Consider the following 24,275-nt stretch of genomic DNA (forward strand, 5'->3'; position numbering starts at 1 on the left):
TATCACTGGTGAAACTGACAGCGCAAAAACTCTGCAAGTGTAGACATAGCCTTTTATATTCATTCTGGGCAAAGAGAGCAAGAATTAGGAATCTGTAAACCTCAAACTCTACCACTGGAGATTGTGAATGAGGTTTGAGTTACTTTGGTGCACATTTTCCATGGAGATGATGAAATCTACAACATCATTATTCAATCTATTGAAGGGAACTCCTTTGCCAAGTGGTGGCATGTATTTTATTAGCACAGTTTCTCGGAAAAGGCTCAAATGTACTTTTTATTTGCACCTAAAAGATATTTAAAACAGTGAATTAAATGGAAGGAAATCAGGACTTTCTTTTGACATTTTCGATTTATATTCATCATAGGTTGTGTTTTTCCAGATTTTTTAACTGTAAGTGCCAACCACGTTAAATATGATCAGGGTTGGACATAAATATATGCTTATTTTGATTAGTTTGTACCAGGACTAAATCCATCCCTTGGATGTGCACATCCATTTCTAACTGACTTCAGTGAGAACTACATCGGCCCAAAAACAAAATGGTGGCTTTGCCTTCTCTCACTTCCACTGCCCCCCAAAAAAGAGAAAATTTCTCTATACTCTCCCTTTAAGCTCATGTGAGATCAGCGCTGAGATGTTATCATGATGAAATATGATGGATGGATAAAATGAGCTTTTTCATCAGGTTAGTAATGCAGAAAAGTTTAAGTGACAAGATACAGTCGAGGAAAAAAATCTGACAGTATATAAATGAAAAGTTCCATTTCAATTCATTGAGAACTGTTGTGCAGATTAGCTAAAATCATTTCACATCACTTAAAAAAAATTTTTTTTAAATGTGTTTGGGAAGTTTCCAACCAAGAGTTTCAAAAATGAGAGCCAAAAGTTAAGCTTCTATGTAAGAGATCTACTTTTCAAAAGTACAGAACACCTACCAGCTCCCACTGGCAAGCACTCAGCACTTTTGAAAATCAGGCCATTTGTTTAGGTACCATTTTTCAAGAGCCTATATGTAGGCAGCCCCTTTTGAAAATCTTGGCCTTTGGTTTTCTCATGAAAATGGTCAGCTATTGGCAATTTATCAAAAGCAGCAACAATAAAAGTGCTCTTCTTTCCCAGTGCATAGTTTTCATGAATCAGCTGGCATTTGTATGTGGTTAGCAATGACAATTCCAGTAAGTGAGGCAAGTCTTGGAATCCATGAAGATACTGGTTGTAAATATATGGACTGATCGTTAGGCAGAATTTCTGAGAGAAAATATATAGGTCATTGACGAACCAACCAAGAACAAATGGATTCACTGTGAATACAAGTAATAAAAGGAAATATTTTTTTGTGCCCAAATAATGTTTATCCATCTGTCCACTGTTTCCTTTAAAAAATAGCTTTTGTTTGTGATGGGGGAGATATCCTAGTATAACCGAAATAGGCATGTCTTATGCCCTGATACTGCAAAAAGAATTGTCCAGGTCGCCTTGAACACCCATGTGGAATCTCATTGAAGTCAATGGGGCTCAGTGTGGATGCAGGGTCTGCCCTTGTTTTCTTGGCAGAATTTGGTTCTTAGCCTTAAAGCTGCTTTCATGTAGTAGTTCTTTGTGCTTTCCTGTTGTGTGGACAAATAGCAGAATAACTCGAAAGTTTCATGAAAGGTTGAGTTGGCTAGATAAGATGACATATCCACTGGCACCAAGGTGTTTTTTTGGGGCATGCCACTTTCCCTACAACCCAGAGACATGCTCAGCTTGAAACAAGAGAGTGTAAGAGAGTGGTTGTAAAATATTTCAGTGAGGTCATAGACTCATAGGACTGGAAGGGACCTTGAGAGGTCATCTAGTCCAGTCCCCTGCACTCATGGCAGGACTAAATATTATCTAGGCCATCCCTGACAGGTGTTTGTCTAAGCTGCTCTTAAAAGTCTCCAATGATGGAGATTCCATAACCTCCCTAGACAATTTATGCCAGTGCTTAACCACCCTGCCAGTTAGGAAGTTTTTCCTAACGTCCAACTTAAACCATCCTTGTTGCAATTTAAGCCCATTGCTTCTTGTCCTATCTTCAAAGGTCAAGAAGAACAAGTTTTCTCCCTCCTCCTTGTAACAACCTTTTATGTACTTGAAAACCGTTCTCATGTCCCCTCTCATTCTTCTCTTCTCCAGACTAAACAAACCCAATTTTTTCAATCTTCCCTCATAGGTCATGCTTTCTAGACCTTTAATCATTTTTGTTGCTCTTCACAGGACTTTATCCAGTTATCCACATCTTTCCTGAAATGTGGTGTCCAGAACTGGACAAAATACTCCAGTTGAGGCCTAATCAATGCAGAGTAGAGCAGGAAGAATTACTTCTTGTGTCTTGCTTACAACACTCCTGCTAATACGTCCCAGAATTATGTTTGCTTTTTTTTGCAACAGTGTTACACTATTCACTCATATTTAGTTTGCTATCTCCTATGACCTCCAGATCCTTTTCTGTGGTACTCCTTCCTAGGCAGTCATTTCCACTTTTGTATGTGTGCAACTGATTGTTTCTTCCTAAGTAGAGTACTTTGCATTTGTCCTTATTGAATTTCATCCTATTTACTTCAGACCATTTCTCTATTTTGTCCAGATCACTTTGAATTTCAATCCTATCCTCCAAAGTACTTGCAACCCCTCTGAGCTTGGTATCATGTGCAAACTTTATAAGTGTACTCTCTATTCCATTATCAAAATCATTGATGAAGATATTGAACAGAACCGGACCCAGAACTGATCCCTGCAGGACCTCACTTATTATGCCCTTCCAGCTTGACTGTGAACCACTGATAACTACTCTCTGGAAACAGTTTTCCAGCCAGTTATGCACCCACCTTACAGTAGCTCCATCTAGTTTGTATTTCCCTAGTTTGTTTATGAGAAGGTCATGCGAGACAGAATCATAAGCCTTACTAAAGTCAAGATATACCACATTTACCGCTTCCCCCCATCCACAAGGCTTGTTACCCTGCCAAAGAAAGCTATTAGGTTGGTTTGACATGATTTGTTCTTGACAAATCCATGCTGACTGTTACTTATCACCTTATTATCATACAACTTGGGCATTGCAGTGCAAGTGCTCATTGAGACGGGTGCCAGTTTTCCATATACAAATTATTTTGCACATAACTGCCATTTTACTGTCCTGAATTTATAGACTTGGTCATATTTTATTTATATTTGACACATTTATTTTTACTCCTAAAATATATGTGCTGAAAGCACCAGCCCGAAGTTCTGGGCACTTTTTCCAGTATTTAAAACATAATAACCAATACTTACACTGAACGGTGTGAATCTACTGCCAAATCACCAGTATAATCATAATTTGCTCTGGCCTGTAACACGTTACACTGAAGCAACAAACAACCCTGTCCAACATCATCCAGTCCTTCCTCCAAATTGCTGAGCAAATCATGACCTTTGCAGCATGTCCAGAAAGTTCACAAATCTAGGCAGTGGCAGACTGTGCGAACAAGAAGCATTATGTGGAATTTAGGTGCCCAATGGAGAACACTCTACCAGCAGTTCCCTCTCTTGTATATCAAGGGAGCTCTAGCTTCAGCGCCTCTGCTGATTGCAACTGTATTAGAGCAGCATGAAAAGCAGATGTCTCTATATGATAACTTGGACCAAAAAAACTTAGCGTTGTAAAGAACAAAAACAACCTTGAATTTTACCCAGAAGTCCATAGGTAGCCAGTGCAGCCCCCAGATCGCAAGTGCTCTTTGATCCCAGCAAACAATTCTGTTTAACAAGTAGGCTACTGCTGTAAATGGTCTCAGGGTAGAGATTATTGACTTATGCCACCAACACAATTTCAGATCAATAGCCATGTCTAAAACCAGATGGGCCACCATCCAGGAAATCTGCAGGCTACAAATATTGCCATAACTGCTTGGCTTCAATCTTCTTAATAATCTTTACAAAATAGGAGATTCAGTAGCAGCCTCTAGTTGGCAAGGTCCTCACCATCAAGTGTTGAAGTCCTGTTAGTGAATGAGTAGTGGCCAGAATACTTCCAGAACTTCATTATGCAGTACTGGCTGAAACTCAAGCAGTTTCCCCTCAAGACATTGCCCTGCACCCTGGATGCAGCAGGCTGCATTTGAATTATATACTATGCCAGAGAGAATATGTTAACCATGGATTTGGAAGCCATGACATATTACATGTCATGTTGTCTTGTAGTTGGGTGTTTTGTGTTCCTCTGACAAGGCTCTTTTCTACTAGTTTCTAATTTATTTAGGAACTAAGACATATGTAAGAGTTTGTTTTCACAAACATTTTTGCAAAATCAAAATAGTGATTTGCTTTTAAACATATTCCTCCCCACTTCTATTCACTTTTCTGCAAGCACTTCTGTGATTATTTCTCTTTCGCCAGAATGTATGGGTAGGATTTTTTATTCATGCAAATAAAATATTTGTTCGGCAACAGTTCAGATTAGGTCATCCCATCAGGGAATAGGAATCATACCATGTGATTTAACTGACTAATCACACAGTTTGACTATTGAATGCTCATTGAGGTATTTGCTAAGAACTGTTTATGAACAATCCACAGTTGCAAATATACTGTAAAAAATATTACTAATAATAACCAAACAAATCCGGGAAAATCACAGGGGGACTATGAAGAGGGAACAAGGACTAGAGTCCTCAAATAATTATTTGCAAGGAATAGGTAGACCATATCAAGATGATTGCATATCTTAAACCGTGCTCAGTTCAGCTATGTTTAGGACAAATTCAGCAACAAAGACTGATAAGTGCAAGAAAGACTTAGATATGAATATTACCAGCCCTAATCAGCTGGGACATTCTCCAAGCTATTTTTCAAAGGCCAGTAAATAGATATTGTGTGGCATTTGAAAATCTCATAGGGAAACTGAAGTTTAATAGCAACCTTTATAGCCATAAAGCACACTTGTCTAAATAGAAAAATCTGGTGTCACTTTTGGCAGTTTCTTCTGTTTGGAGTTGGATTGCTAGCATTTCACCATTAAGCACCCTTGCAAACAAGTAGAGTGGTGAAGGAGCCCACTGGAATTATGTTTCTATGTTCCATGGCATGGATTAAGCACATATAGCTACTTGAGGTGGTGCTTCAGACCCCTGTCTATTCATATCCTCTGGAAAATGCTGTTGATAATTAGTGCTTTGTATGGCAGTGAGCTCACTTCCATTACACAAGATTAGTGCTGTGTTAAGGAGCTGGCTAGTGTCTGTGGCCAGATTGTCTGTCGCTCATAGAATGCTGGCAGCCAGGAAAGTAATGGGCATGTTGCCACTTTAACAACTACCCAGAGACCTTACGTTAGTTTTTCTTCCCTTCAGCAAGAGTGTTATGCTTCATGTTTGTAATACTGGACTTCTTTGCCAGTGTTAGGTAGCTCCATAAAAACAAAAGTTTCATTCTGTTAAAAACAAAGTCCTCTATTATTCTTTCCTTTATTGGTCAGTGAATCAGACTGTTTTACCTTAAATCTATAACACCTCCCCTTCCAGAAAGAATAGCTGTATTGAACACAAAAGGACCCAAAAAATGCATAGAACTTTGTAGGGAGGTAGGCTGCCTGTGAGTTAAATAAAACAAACAGACTAAAAAATACTGTGGTCAACTGCAAACAAAAAGGCTATTGTGCCAGAGATCCATAGGTTTCTTGAAGACAGAGATTTTAAATCTACCAAATATTTTGATTTTCAGATATAACAGACATTATAGCCCCTCTCTAAAATGCTCATTTGACCTGCTTAAGCCAGGAGAACTATGTATTATTCTTATTCTTATTTAAAGTATATTGTTTAATGGCAGGTATGTTGTTAGCTCAGAATGTCTCAGGCTAGTAAGAGGCCTCTTAAACTTTTTTTTTTGGGGGGGGGGTCTCTTTTTTTCCCCCAAAGGTCTAGGCAATTACTTCTGAGGCACATTACATTTGGCTTTGGGCTGAAACTCATAGCAGCCTACAACCTGCAATAACGGTTGGAATAAATGACAAAATGGGGTATTTTCTGGTGTGTCTCTCTAATTAGTCACATGTGAAAAATACAATTGTGTAGATATTGATTTATATAATTACTTTAGTATAATTCCCAGAGTTCATGTACTCTATTAACAAGCCTCTGTCATACTCCTCAAAACAAAGATACCTTCGCGCTGGCAAATTAGTTTAATCAAGTTAGATTGGTCCTTCTACAACATTCTCATAGGGCAGATCTAAACATTAATTAAATTATATTCCTATTTTTAAAAAGCCAAACAGAGAGCAAAGTTACATTAAATCATGATGATCATTTATATTGTGGACCTCATCCCAAAGATCCTAAAACATTTTGCAGATTTTGTACATACAGCACTTCTGATAGATGCAACTACTTCTTGGGTGGAGAGCAGCAGTCAGGTAGATAACTAACATATTGCTCAAGATGGGGATTATACACATACCTAGATAGTCACTGTCTACATTAGAGAAGCTTTGTACACTGACGAAGTTACAGGGGTTCACATTTCTCTAATGTAGCCTTAGCTAGTAGACAAAGACATCAAGGAAACTCCCCTCTTACCAGAAGTGCCAGTGTATCTCATTAATTTCTGTATGGAGCAGTCTGGACTTCCTCTGAAAGTCCCCCTTATGCATGCAAATAAAGCAAACTAAATTGTTCTCACTAAGCTAAATATATGAAGCATGATGAAAACTAATCTGTGAGGGTCTGATCCAGAGTCCAGTGAGGTCAGTGGGAGTCTTTCTATTGGCATCAATGGGCTTTGAATCAAGCATTGAAAGGAGAAGTTAATATCTTTTCAGAAACTTTTAATTTTTTTAGTATTATTCAAACAAGTTAGTGTAATACAGCAGCTGATCATTAATATCTAGGCACAGTAATGGGTAGACAGCTCCATCTAGTGGAAGCTTCCTGTCATGCTCAACACAAAGTTTCTCCTTTTCACGAGTTCTCAGATAAAGAAAATAAGCCAAGCAGCCAAACAAACACCTAGCCTTGCAATATAAAATACAAGTTTCACACTGATTTTATACATCAGCTAGTCACTGGTTCTAAGCAGGGATTGGATCTTCATTATATGGCATTGGTAATATTCTCTCAAAAAGATATATATTCTACTTTAGATGTAAATATTTATAGGGCATGCACGTGGTCTTTCTGGGATATTTCCAGAAAGACATGAACATGCGCTAACTAAGACCCCTATCCTGCAAGCTGCTTCATGGGGAAACAGTGGTCTGCCTGCACAAATCCAGTTGCAGTTTCGGGGCCTAAATCCTTAGGGTTAAATCCTGGCCTCGTTGAAGCCAGTGGCAATTCCCATTGTCTTCAAAGAGGCCACAATTTCACCCTTAATGATTAAGGCTCTGAGTCTGAAAAACACACACTTACCTCTGGCCCGGATTCAGTAAGGTGCTTCAACATGTGAGCTGCCTCAAAGATTTCCATGGGATTACTCATGTATTTAAGATTAGGCATGTGCTTAAATACCTGACTGAACGGGGGGCCTTGAAATGCATGAATAGTCCCAGAGAAGTCAATGGAACTACTCACATGCTTAAAGTTAAGCACATGTGGAACTCTTTGCAGGATTGGGACCTAATTCAGTGCAACAGTTCAAATGTAACATCTTGTCTTTCCCAGAGCAAATATCAGATTAATTTAAATATTAAGTGATGCTATGATTATAAATGGAAATGTTGTTATGATCTTTCTTGAATCTTTACAGATAAACCCTTGGCCTTTTTTTCTTGCTATTTATGGAAAGTGAAATTCCTTCCAGTCTTCTTCCAGGTCTCTCAGTTAACAGAAGCAATGTTGTCTAACAGAGTAATCTGCCAGTAAAGTCTGAACTGATCCACTGACTCACTGTAACGTGGGACAAGTCAATTGACCTCCTTGTGCATCAGCTGTAAAACTGGTTAATAGCAGGACCTCATTCAAAAGCAGATATAACATCTGAATTGAGCTATCCTAGGTAAATGAATTTCAAAAGAAGCCCACCAGTGGATGACTGTGTCAGCAGACGTTCCTGATAAGAACTTCTAAGGGCTTATCTGTCATTATGGAAGAGCATATTCCCATTCTCAGGGAGCGTTAGGGAAAAGGAGACAATTGCAAGTGGTCATGGTGTTGTTAAGGCTTCTAGTGCTCAGTTTAAACCAGTTTACTGATAAATGCCAGTCAGGAAATGTTGCTTAACTTTAATTTAAGATAAAACAGACCACAGAGAAATCATTCAGCCCACTCCTGATGTCCTTTTCTCAGTTCTGTGATATGCCATATCAGTTTCTCATTGTGAAGCATTCAAAGAGAACAGCCACGGGAATACAGATCACATTCATAATAACAAGTGCCAAAAACACGCCAGGATAAATTTGTACCGGAGAGTAATATAAGGTTGCGGAAAATGTTCCCTTCCCCCAGGAGAAAAAACAGCAACCCTGAAAGTGTAAAGATTAGACATACTTCTAGTCAATAATTTCTTGGGTTTAGTTATAGAAGGGATTATTGGCCTTTAAACAAGAAAAAGGTCAAGTAATTAAGTTTTGTTTGCTCAGAGGTTTATTTTGTTGTGGTTCATTACACACAGTGTCTGTTGACTATTTGGAATGTAAAATCCTAGCTATTGATCACAGCCACTTGGTATGTATTTCTGTGATAAAGGAATGGCTGTTATCACTGGATGGCTACTACAGTGCTTAGATGCTGTTCCCCACAGATTCACCTTGACAGTGTGCAAACAGCTAAAGAGCTAAATGGATTACTTATTAGTTTCCAAAGTATGGGTGGTTATCATAAACTATTATAAGTACCTAACCTTTTATAAAGCAGAATGTATTGGATATTTGCAGAGATGTCTTCATGATGGGAATACCGTGCTTGCTCATTTTGATTAGTGACACTTCTGAATGACAAAGGTTTGCTGTTAACTATTTGTTTCCTTAGACTTAATTTAATTTAAAAGACAGTCTGTCACTCAGTTGTCAGAGTCTGGTTAAGTTTAATTCAAAGCAAAATATGGGGGGAAATGAAGTTTATAGAAATCCATGCACCTGAGGGACATAATAGTAAATGTATTTTAGATACTTATATGGTCTCCATTACCATCAGATCTGAGTGCCTCACTGTTTTCCCATTTTACAGATAAGGAACCAAGAGAGGAAGGGTATGTCTACACTGCAATTAGACATCCGCAGCTGGTCCATGTCAGCTGACTCAGGCTTGTGGTTCTCAGGCTAAGGGACATAATTGCGGTGTAGATGTTTGGGGTGTAGGAACCTGCAAAGTGGGAGGGCCCGAGCTTGGGCTGCAGCTCGAGCCCAGAAGTCTACATTGCAATCATACAGCCCTGCAGCCTGAGCCCCGAGAGCCTGAGTCACCTGCACAGGCCAGCGTGGGTTTTTAATTGCAGTGCAGACATAGTCTAAGGTCACACATGAAGCCTGCAACACAGCAGGGAATTGAACCTGCATCTCCCAAGTCCCTGACTAGACTCCTAACTGTTGGACCCTCCTTCATCTTGCTACAAAAGAAGTCTTTGTAGCAAAGAAAGCTAGCAAAGTTTAGTCTAATGATGTCTAATTCCAAGAATTCTGGCCCTCAATTTCATCAGCAAACTTTACACAGAAGACTTGAAGGGACGCATTATTGTTATAAGCAGTGAAGATATATTAAGGGCCTACTCTTGTTCTCAGCTTGACCATGATCGCAGGGCAGTATTGTTGTGTGATTCCTAAGAGACAGGTTAAAGCATAGAGACACTCTACTCCTGTGCCTAGGACCAGCTCCTGGAGTCATGCGATGACACCAGCATTTCAACTGTCATTGAAAACGAGTAAGACTTGGTGTAGTCTACAAAGTTTTGCCAGCATAGTTATGTCAGCTAAGAGAATGAAAAAATCATGCACTGCCAGCTGACATAACTATTCTGGTAAAAAAAAACCAGTATAGATGCAGCTATGTTGACAGAAGAGTGGTTTTGTTGGCATAGCTAATGTCATTCAGAGGTGTAGCTATTCTGGCAGAAAAGTTTAGCCAGCATATGCTGTGTCTTCACTAGGAGGTTTTGCTGACATATTGTATACATGACTAGCAAAGACTTTGTAGACTAGACAAGCCCTGAATCTCTAGCCATCACAGTTGTGAAGATGAGCTTGCAAATGTGACCTGGGTGTTACCAACAGAGCAATGTCTGCCCGAGTCTGCAGGGAGACTGAAACAATAGCATTGAGAGAGATGAACTACTCTGTGCATCTCATCGGAGTGTTAATTCCAATGTATAGCTCTCCTCCATCAACATCATCCTTGCAGATCCACTGTGTGGCTGGAGGAAACAAGTGCAGTGAGCCCAACCTTTGTCTGGCATTGGTCTCCCCTCAGGGCTGCACAAATGGCCATGAGTATAGGTCCCTATATACGCTACCTGGATGTGCTTTAACATTTTGATCTCAGGCATCATTTCACATTATATGTTACAGTGATTGTAACTCCTGGTCTTGCTTCCATATTGTTCTTTAGGTCGGTCTGTTTGATGGTATAACTCCATAATCTTTTTGTTGTAGATAAAAAAAGCCCATAGTAGCTCTTCCACCTTGAGCTAACTTGAAATTTGAATGTATTCAGGTTTTCAGAAATGAAGACTAATGATATTGGTAAGATGTCAGTTGACATTTGATTGATGACTTCAGGCTGGTTTGAAAACTATCAGGATAAGAGTAAGAGCCCTTTAATAATGGCTTCATGATTTGTGGAGACAGTAACAATTTACATGAAGATATAAGCTAGCTGCAGAGTGACTGGAACAGTGACAGTATTCTTTGGATCCATCTGTGAGTTCAGTTGCTGAACTCTTTTACACGTGATGTTAAAAAAAAATATCTGCACAATAAACAGTGCCAAGGAATGGGGAACTGAAATATGCTATTTTTCGGTAAAATGTATTTTTGTAAAATACAGCAACTGAGTTGAAATATAAGGATCTCAAATGACATAACCACTAAAAAGAAAGATGCTTTGTTTAGGATACTTGAGCAGTGTTTCCCAACAGATGAATTATTAATCAACTATTTTGGATGCATTTTCACAAATATAGGAGATGCCTTTAAACTTCGCAAGTACAGTGATTATAGACATGGGATATCTTTGAATGCAAATGCTGTAGCCTAGTAACTGACACATGTGGGGTTTGATTCTTCTCTCCCACCAGTTTTATGCTGATGTAACTCCACAGATCTCAATAATGTTGCTCTTGATTTACACCATTGTAAGTCAGAGGAGAATCATGGTTCCCCAAAATCTCTCCCATAACAAGAAAAAGGATATTAATGCATTTGTAAAGCAACACATGCCATCCAAACGGTGAGATACTTTCTCCCCACATCCTTATCTCCCAATCAGTGAAGCGTGGCTAAATAAGGTACTGAAAAACTGCAGAGGAGCAGGGTGGAGACTTAGGAAAGCAGTTCAACAGTTTGGAAATTCCTCTGCTAAGCAATTCCGGCATTAACACCAAGCAAAATCAGAGCTGCCCAGCCAAAAGAAACCTGTGCAATGATGATATCAGATGTGAGGCAATGGCGTGTCATGTTGAGGGATATCAGACATTCTTGCACAAACCACAGAGTCTAGATATGATCCTGCACCATTAGGCTGCAGCCCTGCTAACAAAACAAAAAGTTTGAAGCCATTATGATGTAAAACTCCCACAAACTGCTATACATGATTACAGCTCAATCTGACAAGGAGCTGAGCCCTCCTCAACTCACACACCTTGGCTGCAGAGCACCCTCGACTTCCACAAGTCCACAGAACCTTCCAGGAGTGCTGAAAGATTGGGCCAGTTTTAGAACCTATTGAAATCAATGAGATTCTTTCTATTGAATACACTTTGGCTCAGGCATCTACCAGGATCCTGGCTGTAATTAATATCTGGTTTTCCTAAGTGTCTTATCTGAGCATGCTGTAAAAGAGCCCCAACACTTGGACAGAGCAGGCATAGAAGAACATCCATTTTGGATTTTACTTTGTCAATCCAGAGTAATTCCACTAACTTCCATGGAGTTACTCTTTTACTGGCATTACTTAGGGCAGAATTTCTGACCCATGCTTATGCATCCTCAATAACATTTGCACCACCATGCCCAGATAAGGCCTCCCTGACCCACCCACTTTGCACTGTGTGATGCATGCAGATCCATTTTGCATTTGTGCACAGAGTGATACAGAAAGTCATGCACACTGCAGATCCCTGCTTTTGCACGTTTGCATGCTGTGCATTGTGCTTAGCTGCCGTGCATGGAGGATTTGCACTCCCACCGCAAAATGCTGAATTCTGGCCCTTAATGAAGAAGGACCTGTATATGTCTTGCGTTAGTGATGCTGAACATTGAAGAGCAGAGGTGAAATTAATTTAGGGTTGCCAACTTTCTGATTGCAGAAAACTAAACATCCTTGCCCCACCCTCTGCCCCATGCCTTCCCTGAGGCTCCGCCCCTTCCCTGAGCCCCCATCTCACTCCATCCCCCCATCCTCGCTCTTCCCTACCCTTGCTTACTTGCTCATTTTCACCAGGATGGGGTAGAGGGTTGGGGTGTGGGAGCGGGTGAGGGCTCTAGTGCGGGTGCGGGCTCTGGGGTGGGGGTGAGGCTGAAGGTGCAGGAGGGGGGTCTGGGCTGGGGCCGAAGGGTTCAGAGAACGGGAGGGGGCTCCAGGCTGTGGCAGGGGGTTGTGGTGCGGAAGGGAGGGTGTGTGTGTGGGCTCTAGCTGGGGGTCCGGGCTTTGGTGTGGGGATTGGGATGAGGGGTTTCGGGTGCAAGATGGGACTCCTGGCTGGGGCCAAGGGGTTCGGAGTGCAGGTGTGGGCTCTGGGAGGGAGTTTGAGTGCTGGAGGGGGCTCAGGGCTGGGGCAGGGGGTTGGGGTGCAGGAGGAGATGTGGGATGAGGGCTCCGGCCAGGCAACGCTTACCTCACGCAGCTCCTGGAGGTGACCAGCATGTCCCTCCAGCCCATAGGCAGAGGTGTCGCCAGGCAGCTCTGTGCACTGCCCTTGCCTGCAGGCGCTGACTCTGCGTGCAGGTGCCGCCGCCGCAGCTCCAACTGGCCGTGGTTCCTGGCCAATAGGAGCTGCAGAACTGGTGCTCAGGGTGGGGGCAGTGCACAGAGCCTCCCTGGCCGCACCTGCGCCTAGGGGCTGGAGGGACATGCCACCGATTACGGGTGCCACATGGAGCCAGGGCAGGCAGGGAGCCTGCCTTAGGCCTGCACCGCCAGCCGGACTTTTTATGGCCTGGTCAGTGGTGCTGACCAGAGCCACCAGCGTCCCTTTTCGACTAGGCATTCTGGTTGAAAACCAGACACCTGGCAACCCTAAATTAACTTAGTCCCACACATCAAGGAGGATGTTTTAAGAGTTGGGCACCTGTAATAAATTCAGTGCAGCTCAGTTTAGAACATTACAGTTGAGAAGTCCTTAGATAATTAAAGACTTGTAATGACATTGTAGGAAGAGGTTAAGCATTAAACTCAGCTTTTTAATAGCTTGATTCAGCATTGTGTGTGGCTCGTTAACTTTATTTCTAAATGTGTTCCCATGGGTATAGATTGTGGTAACTTCATAAAGTTATTTATTTTTTTTTAAAAGCTATGCTTTTACGGACATTTATATGGACAAGGTCCAGTCAGGATGATGTAAGTGCCAAATTCAAATGTGAACACTGGGGGGATCTTGCCACTTTGGCCATAGAAGGAGCTGATTGGCTGGCTGGGTTCTGGCATTTATATGAATTCCTGTTTTCAGATACTTATTTTTATCCTTCGTACAATTTTTCCAGCAGTGACACAGAAGGAATACAGAAGAAAATTATTATATGTAGTTTTCAAAAAAAAAATTCTGTTTTGTTTTTTATGATATATGTATTTTTAAGAAGAAATTAAAATAGGGTCAGAGAAGTCCAAAAAGGGTGGGATCTCCAATAATGGAGGGGAAAATATGTCTTTAGTTGCTGTATCTGTTTGGAAACCAGGATGAGACTTATCCCACATCTGTCTACTGTGGGGTTCTTACACCTTTCTCTGAAGGATCAGGTACTGGCCGATGTCAGAGACAGGGTACTGAACTAGATGGACCTTGAATCTGATCCAGTATTGACTGTTCCTATATTGCAACTTTTCATGCACTCCTGGCTTGTTGTTCAACAGAGCGGATTGAATTCTCTCTCTCCCCTCCCCCACACCACCACAAATGACATCACTGAATGATCTTAAGTCCATGTCCTGCAATGAGGTATGTGTGGACCAATTTTGTGAATGGAGCCCCATCAAAACCTGCCAGGGATGGAACTCTTTTCAGGGTCAGGTCCATAGTTTGTCTCTATTTGTTCGCTAGGCTCAACCCCAGGCTTACAATTAAACAAACAAACAAGAGCAACGCATCCTTGTGCTTGGTTTGCTCCAAACTGCATGTCGTTGGTTTCCTTTGTGTGTCTCTGTGTCTGAACCGCTTTTTTAACTGCATTGTTTAGATGGCAGGAATTGCTCCTGTTCAATTTCTGTATGAATGTGGTATTAATAAAAATGGACTGGTAGAAGCAAGTCCGAGGCAAGAGGAGGAAGCTTTATTTTTTTTTTCCATTAAGATAATCAATTCCCTTCCACTTCTATTAATTGTACATCCATTTTTGTTTAAGTTGTGCTGAATTGCCTGTGTTGAACTATTGAATTTTCCCTTTCTGAGGAAATATTATGTGATCTTCTCTAATACAGAATGTAATATGCCCTGACTCTGGAAATAATAACTTTGCTCCTCTTTTCTGCAGCAATATGAAAACTGGCGACCTAACCAGCCAGACAGTTTCTTTTCTGTTGGAGAAGACTGTGTTGTTATAATTTGGCATGAGAATGGCCAGTGGAATGATGTGCCATGCAACTACCACCTCACATATACCTGCAAGAAAGGAACAGGTGAGAAACCATCACCATGTGATAGTGACTAAAATAGGCATGATTCCCTGAATTCATATATCTGAGTGACCCTACTTTATAAAGTAATGGGGACAAATTCTGGCTGGAGACTGGCATAATGGATCCTCATATGGGTTTATGCTTACCAGCTTTAAACCGGCTTCTTTTTTCTCTAGCCCAGAAAGATTATATTTTGGGCAGATTGTACAGCTTTCCAACAACTCAGTAGCCTAAATTAACCAAAAACAACTGGTTGGGCAGGGTCAGAAGGTGGAGTCACCCTTCTAACTTCAGAGAGTACTGGAGTACTCCTACTGCTAGGCTGATGGAAAAGAAAACCAATGAGAGAGCTTGTTTGCCCTGAGAACTCTCTTTAGTTAACAGAATTACGGGCTGCACTGAGCGTACAGTCAATGCCTGATATTACTGAGCTGGAGTTTCAGCTCCCGTTGAACGCATTTTCTCACAGACCTTTATCCAAGTGTTTTCCAAAGCAGGATTATTTTATCATGCTGTCTAAACCTGAACCATGTTTGGGTTCATACTGCTCAGCTATGTAGTGGCTTTGCTCCATTAGAATGGGTGGGACTATGAAACTTTGCTGTTACTAGAAGCTGTGCACTCTGCTGATTATCTGAAATTCTCAGCCTTTACAGACTGGTGCAGTCAAAACCCAAACCCAAATCTTCACCACTGCTGCCTTTTGTAACATCCTTAGATTTACTGCATTTTATTGATATCATAGAATCATAGAATCATAGAATATCAGGGTTGGAAGGGACCTCAGGAGGTCATCTAGTCCAACCCCCTGCTCAAAGCAGGACCAATCCCCAACTAAATCATCCCAGCCAGGGCTTTGTCAAGCCTGACCTTAAAAACTTCTAAGGAAGGAGATTCCACCACCTCCCTAGGTAACCCATTCCAGTGTTTCACCACCCTCCTAGTGAAAAAGTTTTTCCTAATATCCAACCTAAACCTCCCCCACTGCAACTTGAGACCATTACTCCTTGTTCTGTCATCAGCTACCACTGAGAACAGTCTAGATCCATCCTCTTTGGAACCCCCTTTCAGATAGTTGAAAGCAGCTATCAAATCCCCCCTCATTCTTCTCTTCCGCAGACTAAACAATCCCAGTTCCCTCAGCCTCTCCTCATAAGTCATGTGTTCTAGTCCCCTAATCATTTTTGTTGCCCTCCGCTGGACTCTTTCCAATTTTTCCACATCCTTCTTGTAGTGTGGGGCCCAAAACTGGACACAGTACTCCAGATGAGGCCTCACCAATGTCGAATAGAGGGGAACGATCACGTCCCTCGATCTGCTGGCAATGCTCCTACTTATACAGCCCAAAATGCTGTTAGTCTTCTTGGTAACAAGGGCACACTGTTGACTCATATCCAGCTTCTCGTCCACTGTAACCCCTAGGTCCTTTTCTGCAGAACTGCTGCCGAGCCATTCGGTCCCTAGTCTGTAGTGGTGCATTGGATTCTTCCTTCATAAGTGCAGGACTCTGCACTTGTCCTTGTTGAACCTCATCAGATTTCTTTTGGCCCAATCCTCTAATTTGTCAAGGTCCCTCTGTATCCTATCCCTACCCTCCAGCGTATCTACCTCTCCTCCCAGTTTAGTGTCATCTGCAAACTTGCTGAGGGTGCAATCCACACCATCCTCCAGATCATTTATGAAGATATTGAACAAAACCGGCCCGAGGACCGACCCTTGGGGCACTCCACTTGATACCGGCTGCCAACTAGACATGGAGCCATTGATCACTACCTGTTGAGCCCGACAATCTAGCCAACTTTCTACCCGCCTTATAGTCCATTCATCCAGCCCATACTTCTTTAACTTGCTGGCAAGAATAATGTGGGAGACGGTGTCAAAAGCTTTGCTAAAGTCAAGGAACAACACGTCCACCACTTTCCCCTCATCCACAGAGCCAGTTATCTCGTCATAGAAGGCAATTAGATTAGTCAGGCATGACTAGCCCTTGGTGAATCCATGCTGACTGTTCCTGGTCACTTTCCTCTCCTCTAAGTGCTTTATCAATATATCACTGATGGATCCATAGGTCTCCAGTGTTTCACATATAGTCTTGTTCAAAAGGAGAATTCCAGACTAAGTTTATGAATTAGCCCTTTTTGAAAAACCTATTGATGTAGAGTTAATGGCTTTTGGAGTTCTGCAGAAATTGCTACTTTATTCCCATTTTCTGTTGGCCATCAAACCACATAGTAAATTAAAAACAAAAAGGAAACTCCATCAGTTTTGTCTGCAAGTTTCCATTTACATTCTTGTGACATTAAAATCTGCTCAACCATGTCACAACAGGGCCGATCCTGCAGTTCTGATTCAGGCAAGACTCCTACGAAGTAAGTTGGTGCCCTTCTGAGTAAGGACTGCTGGGTTAGACTCACTTTGGAATGACACCTATGAACTTGGTTCTTTTTGGTCTTTAGTTGCCTGTGGTCAGCCTCCTGTTGTAGAAAATGCAAAGACTTTTGGGAAGATGAAGCCTCGCTATGAAATCAACTCCCTGATTAGATACCACTGCAAAGATGGTTTCATCCAGCGCCATATTCCAACTATCCGGTGTCAAGGGAATGGAAGATGGGATATGCCTAAAATCACCTGCATGAATCGTAAGATCCAATTTGGTCAAACTTTTTATTAAGGATCCATTTTCAGATTATGTATGAAGAGTTAATAAATGATTAATAGATGTTTTAATACAGGATTAATCAATTGATATAGATTGTTCCAGCAGCATTATTAATCTCAGGTGTTCAAAACCATGAATCAGGCCTCAAAAAATCATAATTTAAAAAAAAGGGTCTGGGGGGGTCTTTTATTTGTCTTCTGGTTTCTCAGTCTTTAGGATGTCCCTGGATCATGTCTTCAAGCTTTTCTCCACAATCATCAGGGCTATAAATGTATTTAAAAAAAAACAAATGACAGTGAAAGCTGAAATTCTCCCATACTCACTTAATGTCAGGAGCAGGTGCTTTAAAAATACATCAAATATAAACCATTAATAAACTTAATATAAAGTGTGACTCATTATATTGTCTATCAGCCAGTTTATTGTTCAGATCAAGGTATTCTTTTAATATTTTCCTTCTTTTCCCCCTTCTTTGCAGCATCCACATTCCAAAGGACTTATTCTAAGAAATATTACTATAAACATCCTTCACCAGGAAAGGGAACTTTCTTAAATTCATCAAAACATTATCACCGCTGGATCAGGACGTGGCAGGATTCAAGGCGCTGAATGCTAAATGGTGAATGGGGATTTTCACCATTTCAGCCAAAGTCCTAACTTACTGTGCCTTTTCTATCACTTATAGAAGTATTATCAAATTGTTTGGAACTATGGACTCCAGAATTCACAACACATTTTGCAAAAATGTTGGGGTTTATCAGCAAATTCAAAAATAAAAATATGAGGAACCATTTCCAGCCAATCAGAAATGTTAGTTTTCTATATGCCACCAGTGGGGACTATTTTATAACATATACCAGCCTACTGCAATATTTAAACAGCTCAATTTTAGCACCAATGAAAATGTAAATAAGATGATTTTATTATGTTTAATTGTGTGTTGTTTTTAAAATCCTGTATATAAAATGAAAAGTCACAATAAGTTCAGGCATATTTATGGTTATATGGCCTCAGAGGTCTGTAATCATTGATTTCCTTATTTGTCTGTCGTTCACGTAGGTTGGAGATGGTTTAAATATAATTGTATTGACTGAAAACTGCCAGATGAAGATAAACACGCAAGTTATATGTCTTTTTTTTTTTTATCTCTGCCATTTCCCATCAGAGGAACAGTTTTTGTCCATGTGATGCAAAACTTAGAAGTAGCACATAAAGTGAGATCAAGCCTGAATTAGGGACTGCAATGTGGAACTTTTCCTGCTCTGCATTCCAGCTTCATCACTGGTGAGAAAGGACTGCATGGAGGACTTGTATATGGCAAAGGAGGCCTGTAAGAGTCAAAGTGCTAATACATTAACTCTCTCAACCAGGGTTACTTTCTTAAAATGACTTTCACAATACTAACCATAGGTCTATGTTACAAGTCTCTGCATTTTATAATGGAGGTAGACCTAGGGTTGGTTTTTTGGGGTGTTCTTTTTTTTTTAACAAACAAACAAAAAAGTCAAAAAAGTAAATAATTTTGTATATATAACCATTTTTAATCTTTTTTATAAAGTAATGAATGTTTGTGTATGAATGCTGCAGCTGTGAAGCGTACATAAATAAATGAAGTAAGCCATACTGATTTAACTTATTGGATGTTATTTTACCCATGCAAAGAAAATTGAAAGCGCTTGGTAGTTCAGTGGTAGCCCCTGAGCTCCCTTGATGCATTTGGAACCATATTCCACCTCAACTGCTATTTCCCTGATGAACTAAATTCCTAGCAAACAGGATCACTTGTTTGTGATGAAATGGGTGACTTGTAGAAGAATCAGCATGTTGGTGATCTAAAAAGAAATGCAGAAAAAGATTATAGATCATAGTGAATGAAGTGTGCATGTAGGACTTCTTTATTTTGATTGCTTTATTTTACTTTGACCCATTCCGCTCATCATTGGCCTGGACATGCATAGTAAGGTAGTATTTAAAATAAGCTCTCTACAGCAAGGATCATGTCAATTTGGTTGTTTCATCAAAGCACCTAGCACACTTTTGGGCCGTATAAAAATAAAAAAAAGATAAATACCCTCTGATACATCTTCTAAAATAATAATATAAAGACATAGGTCTAGGTCTCTTATATTATTGATGTAGACAAAAATTATGGAGAGAGTAGCGAGCAAAAGAAAAAAAGTGAAAATCCAGCTAACATTGTAGGAATTTGTATCCTATTGAGCTGTCCATAAAGTAAACCTTCTATGGCTTCTCAGCAAATACAGTAGCTACAATTGCAAATGGTGTCTTTAAGAAATTCCATTGACTACTAAACCAAGTGGAATCTAACCTTTGAGTGTTCTTTACTGCAGTACCCCACTGCATTGACTTGTACATTTTTTCCCCTCTACAGCACACATAATGCTTTTCTCTATTTATATTATAACTTGTATAGTGTATAATGTGAATGTCTGGGTTTTTTGTGAATGAAAGTTAAAATCTTTGTAACTTTAATATCTGCTTCTGTTTCACCAAAGAAACAAGGTTTTGCTATACTGTGACTTGTCTTGTTATTGCATGTCTTCCACTTTAAATCTATGCAATGTGATATTTTACATATGATCATGTGCTAGGCTGTTTGTACTCACTGTTATTCACAGGTACTATGGGCCCAATCCAATGCCCACTGAAGTCAAAGGGAGTCTTTTGATTGAACTTTAATAGGGTTTGGATTAGATTTTAGATGAGTAGCTGTACAGGATTTTTGGACTGTGTTTTAAAATATAGAGCAAGATTATTACTTGTGTAAATCAAGGCTCTGTTCACAATATAGAGTATACTATACATCATTTCGTTGTGCAAACACATATAGATCATAGAATAGGTTTTAGCACTCTGTCAACTTTCTTACAATATGTACAAATCTGTTGTATAAATCTGTTTTACTTGTTCGCTTTTGGATTTAAATAATGTTGTAAGGCATTCAGATACCATGGTGATTGTAGTTTAAATAAGTTAGGTATAACGCTTATGTTGATTCTTTCCATTTCTGTCTCTGTCGCTCATAATAAAATAGGACTGACAACTTTCCTTATTAAAAACAAACCCATGTTTCTTTATTTAGAAAGTGAATTGAACTTTCTTCACCTCTGGAAACCTAATTTAATTCCTGATTTAAATCCCAAAAGTAAAGTTAGTTAGATGGTCACATTCTCGGCCATCAGGCACAGCCTGGCGGTTTTGTGATGTGGACAGCAGTTAGGTACGTATGCTTGTTAATCTCTCTGCTCAAGAGAAGCCAAAACTCTACTCAAGCCAGTAGTATTAGCCTTCACTTCCAGGAGCACTAAACTCAAACACACTCAAGGTTATTGAGGTCAAAATTAGGAAAAGGAGAAGGAGTCTGAGATTTGAATATAGATGTCAAAATCAGCATTTCATGGCTCCTTCCTCTTGGCTACCAAATTAGTCCAGCACAATCTTTTTATTTTTTTTTAAACCTATCTCTGTCAGATGAGAGTATTGCAAATAATTTTTTTTCAGATAAAGACCAAATTAATAGAAGAAATATTGCCACTAAATTTACTTTTGACCACAGGGTTAATTACTAAACTTTTCCTCTCTATTTGCCCACTCTGTGCTATTCCACATAGTACAGAAGCTGATTACATCAGGTTGGATATGGAAGGGACATGTTACCTGTAAAATTTGACAGTATGGAAGAGGTCAAAAATCTATTGCATATTCCCATCTTGTACGCAGGCTCAGCAGATGGTTGGGACAGACAGCGGTCTGGGCTGAAGCCTGTGCACAGAGCCCAAAATGCTACAAGGAAAGAAGGTCCAATATCATGGATCTGTGAATATCTGTGCAGAGCAACTATTATTCTGTGCACCTCCCCTCCAGTATTGGCAGTACATCTGGCTCTTGTAAATCTGGCTGCAGACATGTGCTTCATCTGATTGTGTTTATATGCTCCAGAGGGCGAGTTGGAATGCTACTACTTACAGCAGGAGTAAACTTTGCTGCATATTGCAGGATAAGTTGCAACGCTTCAGCAAAGGAGTATGCTGCATGGATTGACGGTTCCTATATTCCTATCCAGGCTGTCCGCAGGGACACACGCCCCTCCTTTCAATTATGAAACACCGCTCAAGCTTGATGACCGTGGGCACTTCCCTGAAATCAGATCCAATAGAGGCAAACTGAACTGCACACCTGCCTTTGTCTGTGGTCAGAGATGATGAAGTTGGAATTGGAATGTCAACACAAATAGAATCTCCTCCAGTTTTGTACTTGCAGTGCACGTGTTAGGGATGGATGATCCATCTTGGATAAAAGAAGAACCTTCACTGAAAACTTGGACTACAGACCAGGAGTGGAAGAAAAAGAGTCTGTGCACTGCAAGAAAGGCTGTTGGCACAGTACTTTTATCTCAAGCCTGACCAGAAAGAGAAATGTAATAAGAGTCTGTTGTTCCAGCACAGCCTTGCAGATTCAAAAAGAGCTGGGTAAAAATAGGTTAAAAAATTTTCATGGCAAAATTGCATTCAGTATTTGTGTGGTGTTTTCCGTTCTTTTCCGGTAATCCCTAGTGTTAAACTGTGAGGGTCTAAAGAGAGGAAGGACAGTCCACTACTCATGGCCCTGGCCTAGGATTTGTGAGAGCTGGGTCTGCCCCAGACTTCCTGTGTGATGGGCACATCACTTAGATTCTCAGTTCCACATATACGCAATGAGGATAGTGATACTTCCCCAGGGTGTTGTGGGGACAAATACATTAGAGAGTGTCAGGCACTCCAGTTCTGTTTTCGAGGGGACAGGGAGTCATCATGTATTAAATATTTGTTCACACATCAACTTGCAAAATCCACTTCTAGCTCTGAAAAAAGGAGCTTTTGGAATTTTGCATATTTGAAATGTTGCACACACTTACCATGGTAATCCTGGTCTGTGGAGTGAAGACGGGGGTGACACAGCAACTTGTAGACATTCACACAAGCATTTCTAATATATTCCTATATATACATACACACACTAAGTGAGGTAGGGTCCTCCAGTGCTCTGTCATGGTAAGTGAGAGCAGCCCTACTGTGATGAAAGATCACTCATCTGTCGAGTGATGAAAGTGATTTGGAGCTACTTTCATGCAGCATGAGCCAGAACTGGCAGATCAGGAGTTCTGGCCTCAGCAGTGGACACAGGTCCTTTGTGTGACTGTGTTACCAGCTGGCAACACAGGTGGCCAGGGCTGGGGGTAGAAACATTTAATTTACTCACCTTTCATGCTGCATCACCATCAGTGGGATCCTCTTCAGGCCCTATTGTTGATACTGTAGTTCCTTCTCCTGTTGTTCATGGGGATACATTAGACTCTCAGAAATGGATCCAGTTGAATAGTTATGTGACTATTCTGGAATAGTCACAAAACTGGAATTTTCAGCAGCTGCCATGAGGGAAACGATTTTGAGACAGAAGACATAATGGTTATTCCTATGATGGCGTGGCAGCTGTTAACCCAGCCTCTTCCCCCCCAACGTATCCCAAGCTGTTTGGATTATGACCTGCGTGCAATAATTACCACGCCAATCCTTTTTTTTTAAAGGAAAAAACCTGAATTAATATAGCCAAAGTACTTACAAAAGCAAGGGAATGGGAGCAAAAGCGAACAACAAAACGCAAAGGCACCTCCCTGAAGGTGATAGGGCAGAACTGCAATGGCTGCTGGGAGTCAGAGCTATACAAGCCCAGCAGAACAGCAACTCAAGGCAATTAAGGAAAGGTCTTTGAAGGGAAAGGAGTCAACTAACATGCTGTATACATTCTGAAAATCCAACGTAAGGGGGAAGACCTGAGAAGAAGACTTCATTTCAGAGCTGAACTGTGTCCTGTGCAAAGCTGGGTAATGTTGTTGCTGTTGTAAGTTTAGAATTTTATTTTGTTGTAAATCTGCATTTTTCATTTCTTTGTTGTAGCTACTACTTAGCTTCCTGTTCATGAGAACTGCATTTGTGAGCCAGAGCTTATTTCCCTAGAGGCACACCCCGCCCCCTCCCAAGTTGGCAGTAACATTTGTAATCATTACTTGTGGGAGGTGATGTTTTTTATTATTTATCTTATTGTTAAGGAATGGTGTCTATAGTAAACAAAGTTCCGGTCCCGATCAGCACAAATCCCCAGACTGCAGAATCAAACCTTTTAGTCTGTTGGCATTAAGGAGTGCACCAGTGTCATATTCGCTTTTTTTAACTAATTGTCAGCTATGAATAATCTTCCTAGTCATTTGTAGCACTAAGATGCACTCAATAGGCAAAAGCTAACAATCTTTCTATAAAGTCATTATGGCTTTTCATAAACTGAGTTAGATAAAAATTGTTGTCTCTCTATGTCATAGAGCCTACCATTACTGCTATCTCTGGTTTGGCCTGCTACCCTGTGTGCACCCTGTCCTCATCTGAGTTTCTTAAGACTCACTTCTGTGAGGCCCAGAGATCCTAGTGTTCCATTTCAAAGGCATTTTATTGCTCACAATCAATTTAAAACAGTTATTGGTACCTCTGTAATGCATGCATTACCAACCAAAGCAAACCAGTTATCTTACTGGTGATTCTCTTGTCCTCTCGAACCTCTCTCCAACTGCTTATAATGAT

The 24,275-nt window shown here is 40.6% G+C and overlaps 1 protein-coding gene across 4 annotated transcripts in view; it reads left to right on the top strand.

The window, feature by feature from the left end:
• VCAN (versican) overlaps positions 1 to 19,270 on the top strand; it is a 134,298-nt gene extending 115,028 nt beyond the window's left edge. For all 4 annotated transcript variants that reach the window (XM_027828734.3, XM_043547218.1, XM_043547217.1 and 1 more), the window contains 3 exons: positions 14,843 to 14,987; positions 17,444 to 17,626; positions 18,125 to 19,270. In XM_027828734.3, the coding sequence (XP_027684535.2) occupies positions 14,843 to 14,987; positions 17,444 to 17,626; positions 18,125 to 18,255 (459 nt within the window). In that variant the 3' untranslated portion in view covers positions 18,256 to 19,270. The remainder of the gene's footprint in view (positions 1 to 14,842; positions 14,988 to 17,443; positions 17,627 to 18,124) is intronic.
• Positions 19,271 to 24,275: the final 5,005 nt, after the last annotated feature.

The sequence above is a fragment of the Chelonia mydas genome, chromosome 5 (genome assembly GCF_015237465.2).
Source record: "Chelonia mydas isolate rCheMyd1 chromosome 5, rCheMyd1.pri.v2, whole genome shotgun sequence".
In the NCBI taxonomy this organism is placed as follows: Eukaryota; Metazoa; Chordata; order Testudines; family Cheloniidae; genus Chelonia; species Chelonia mydas.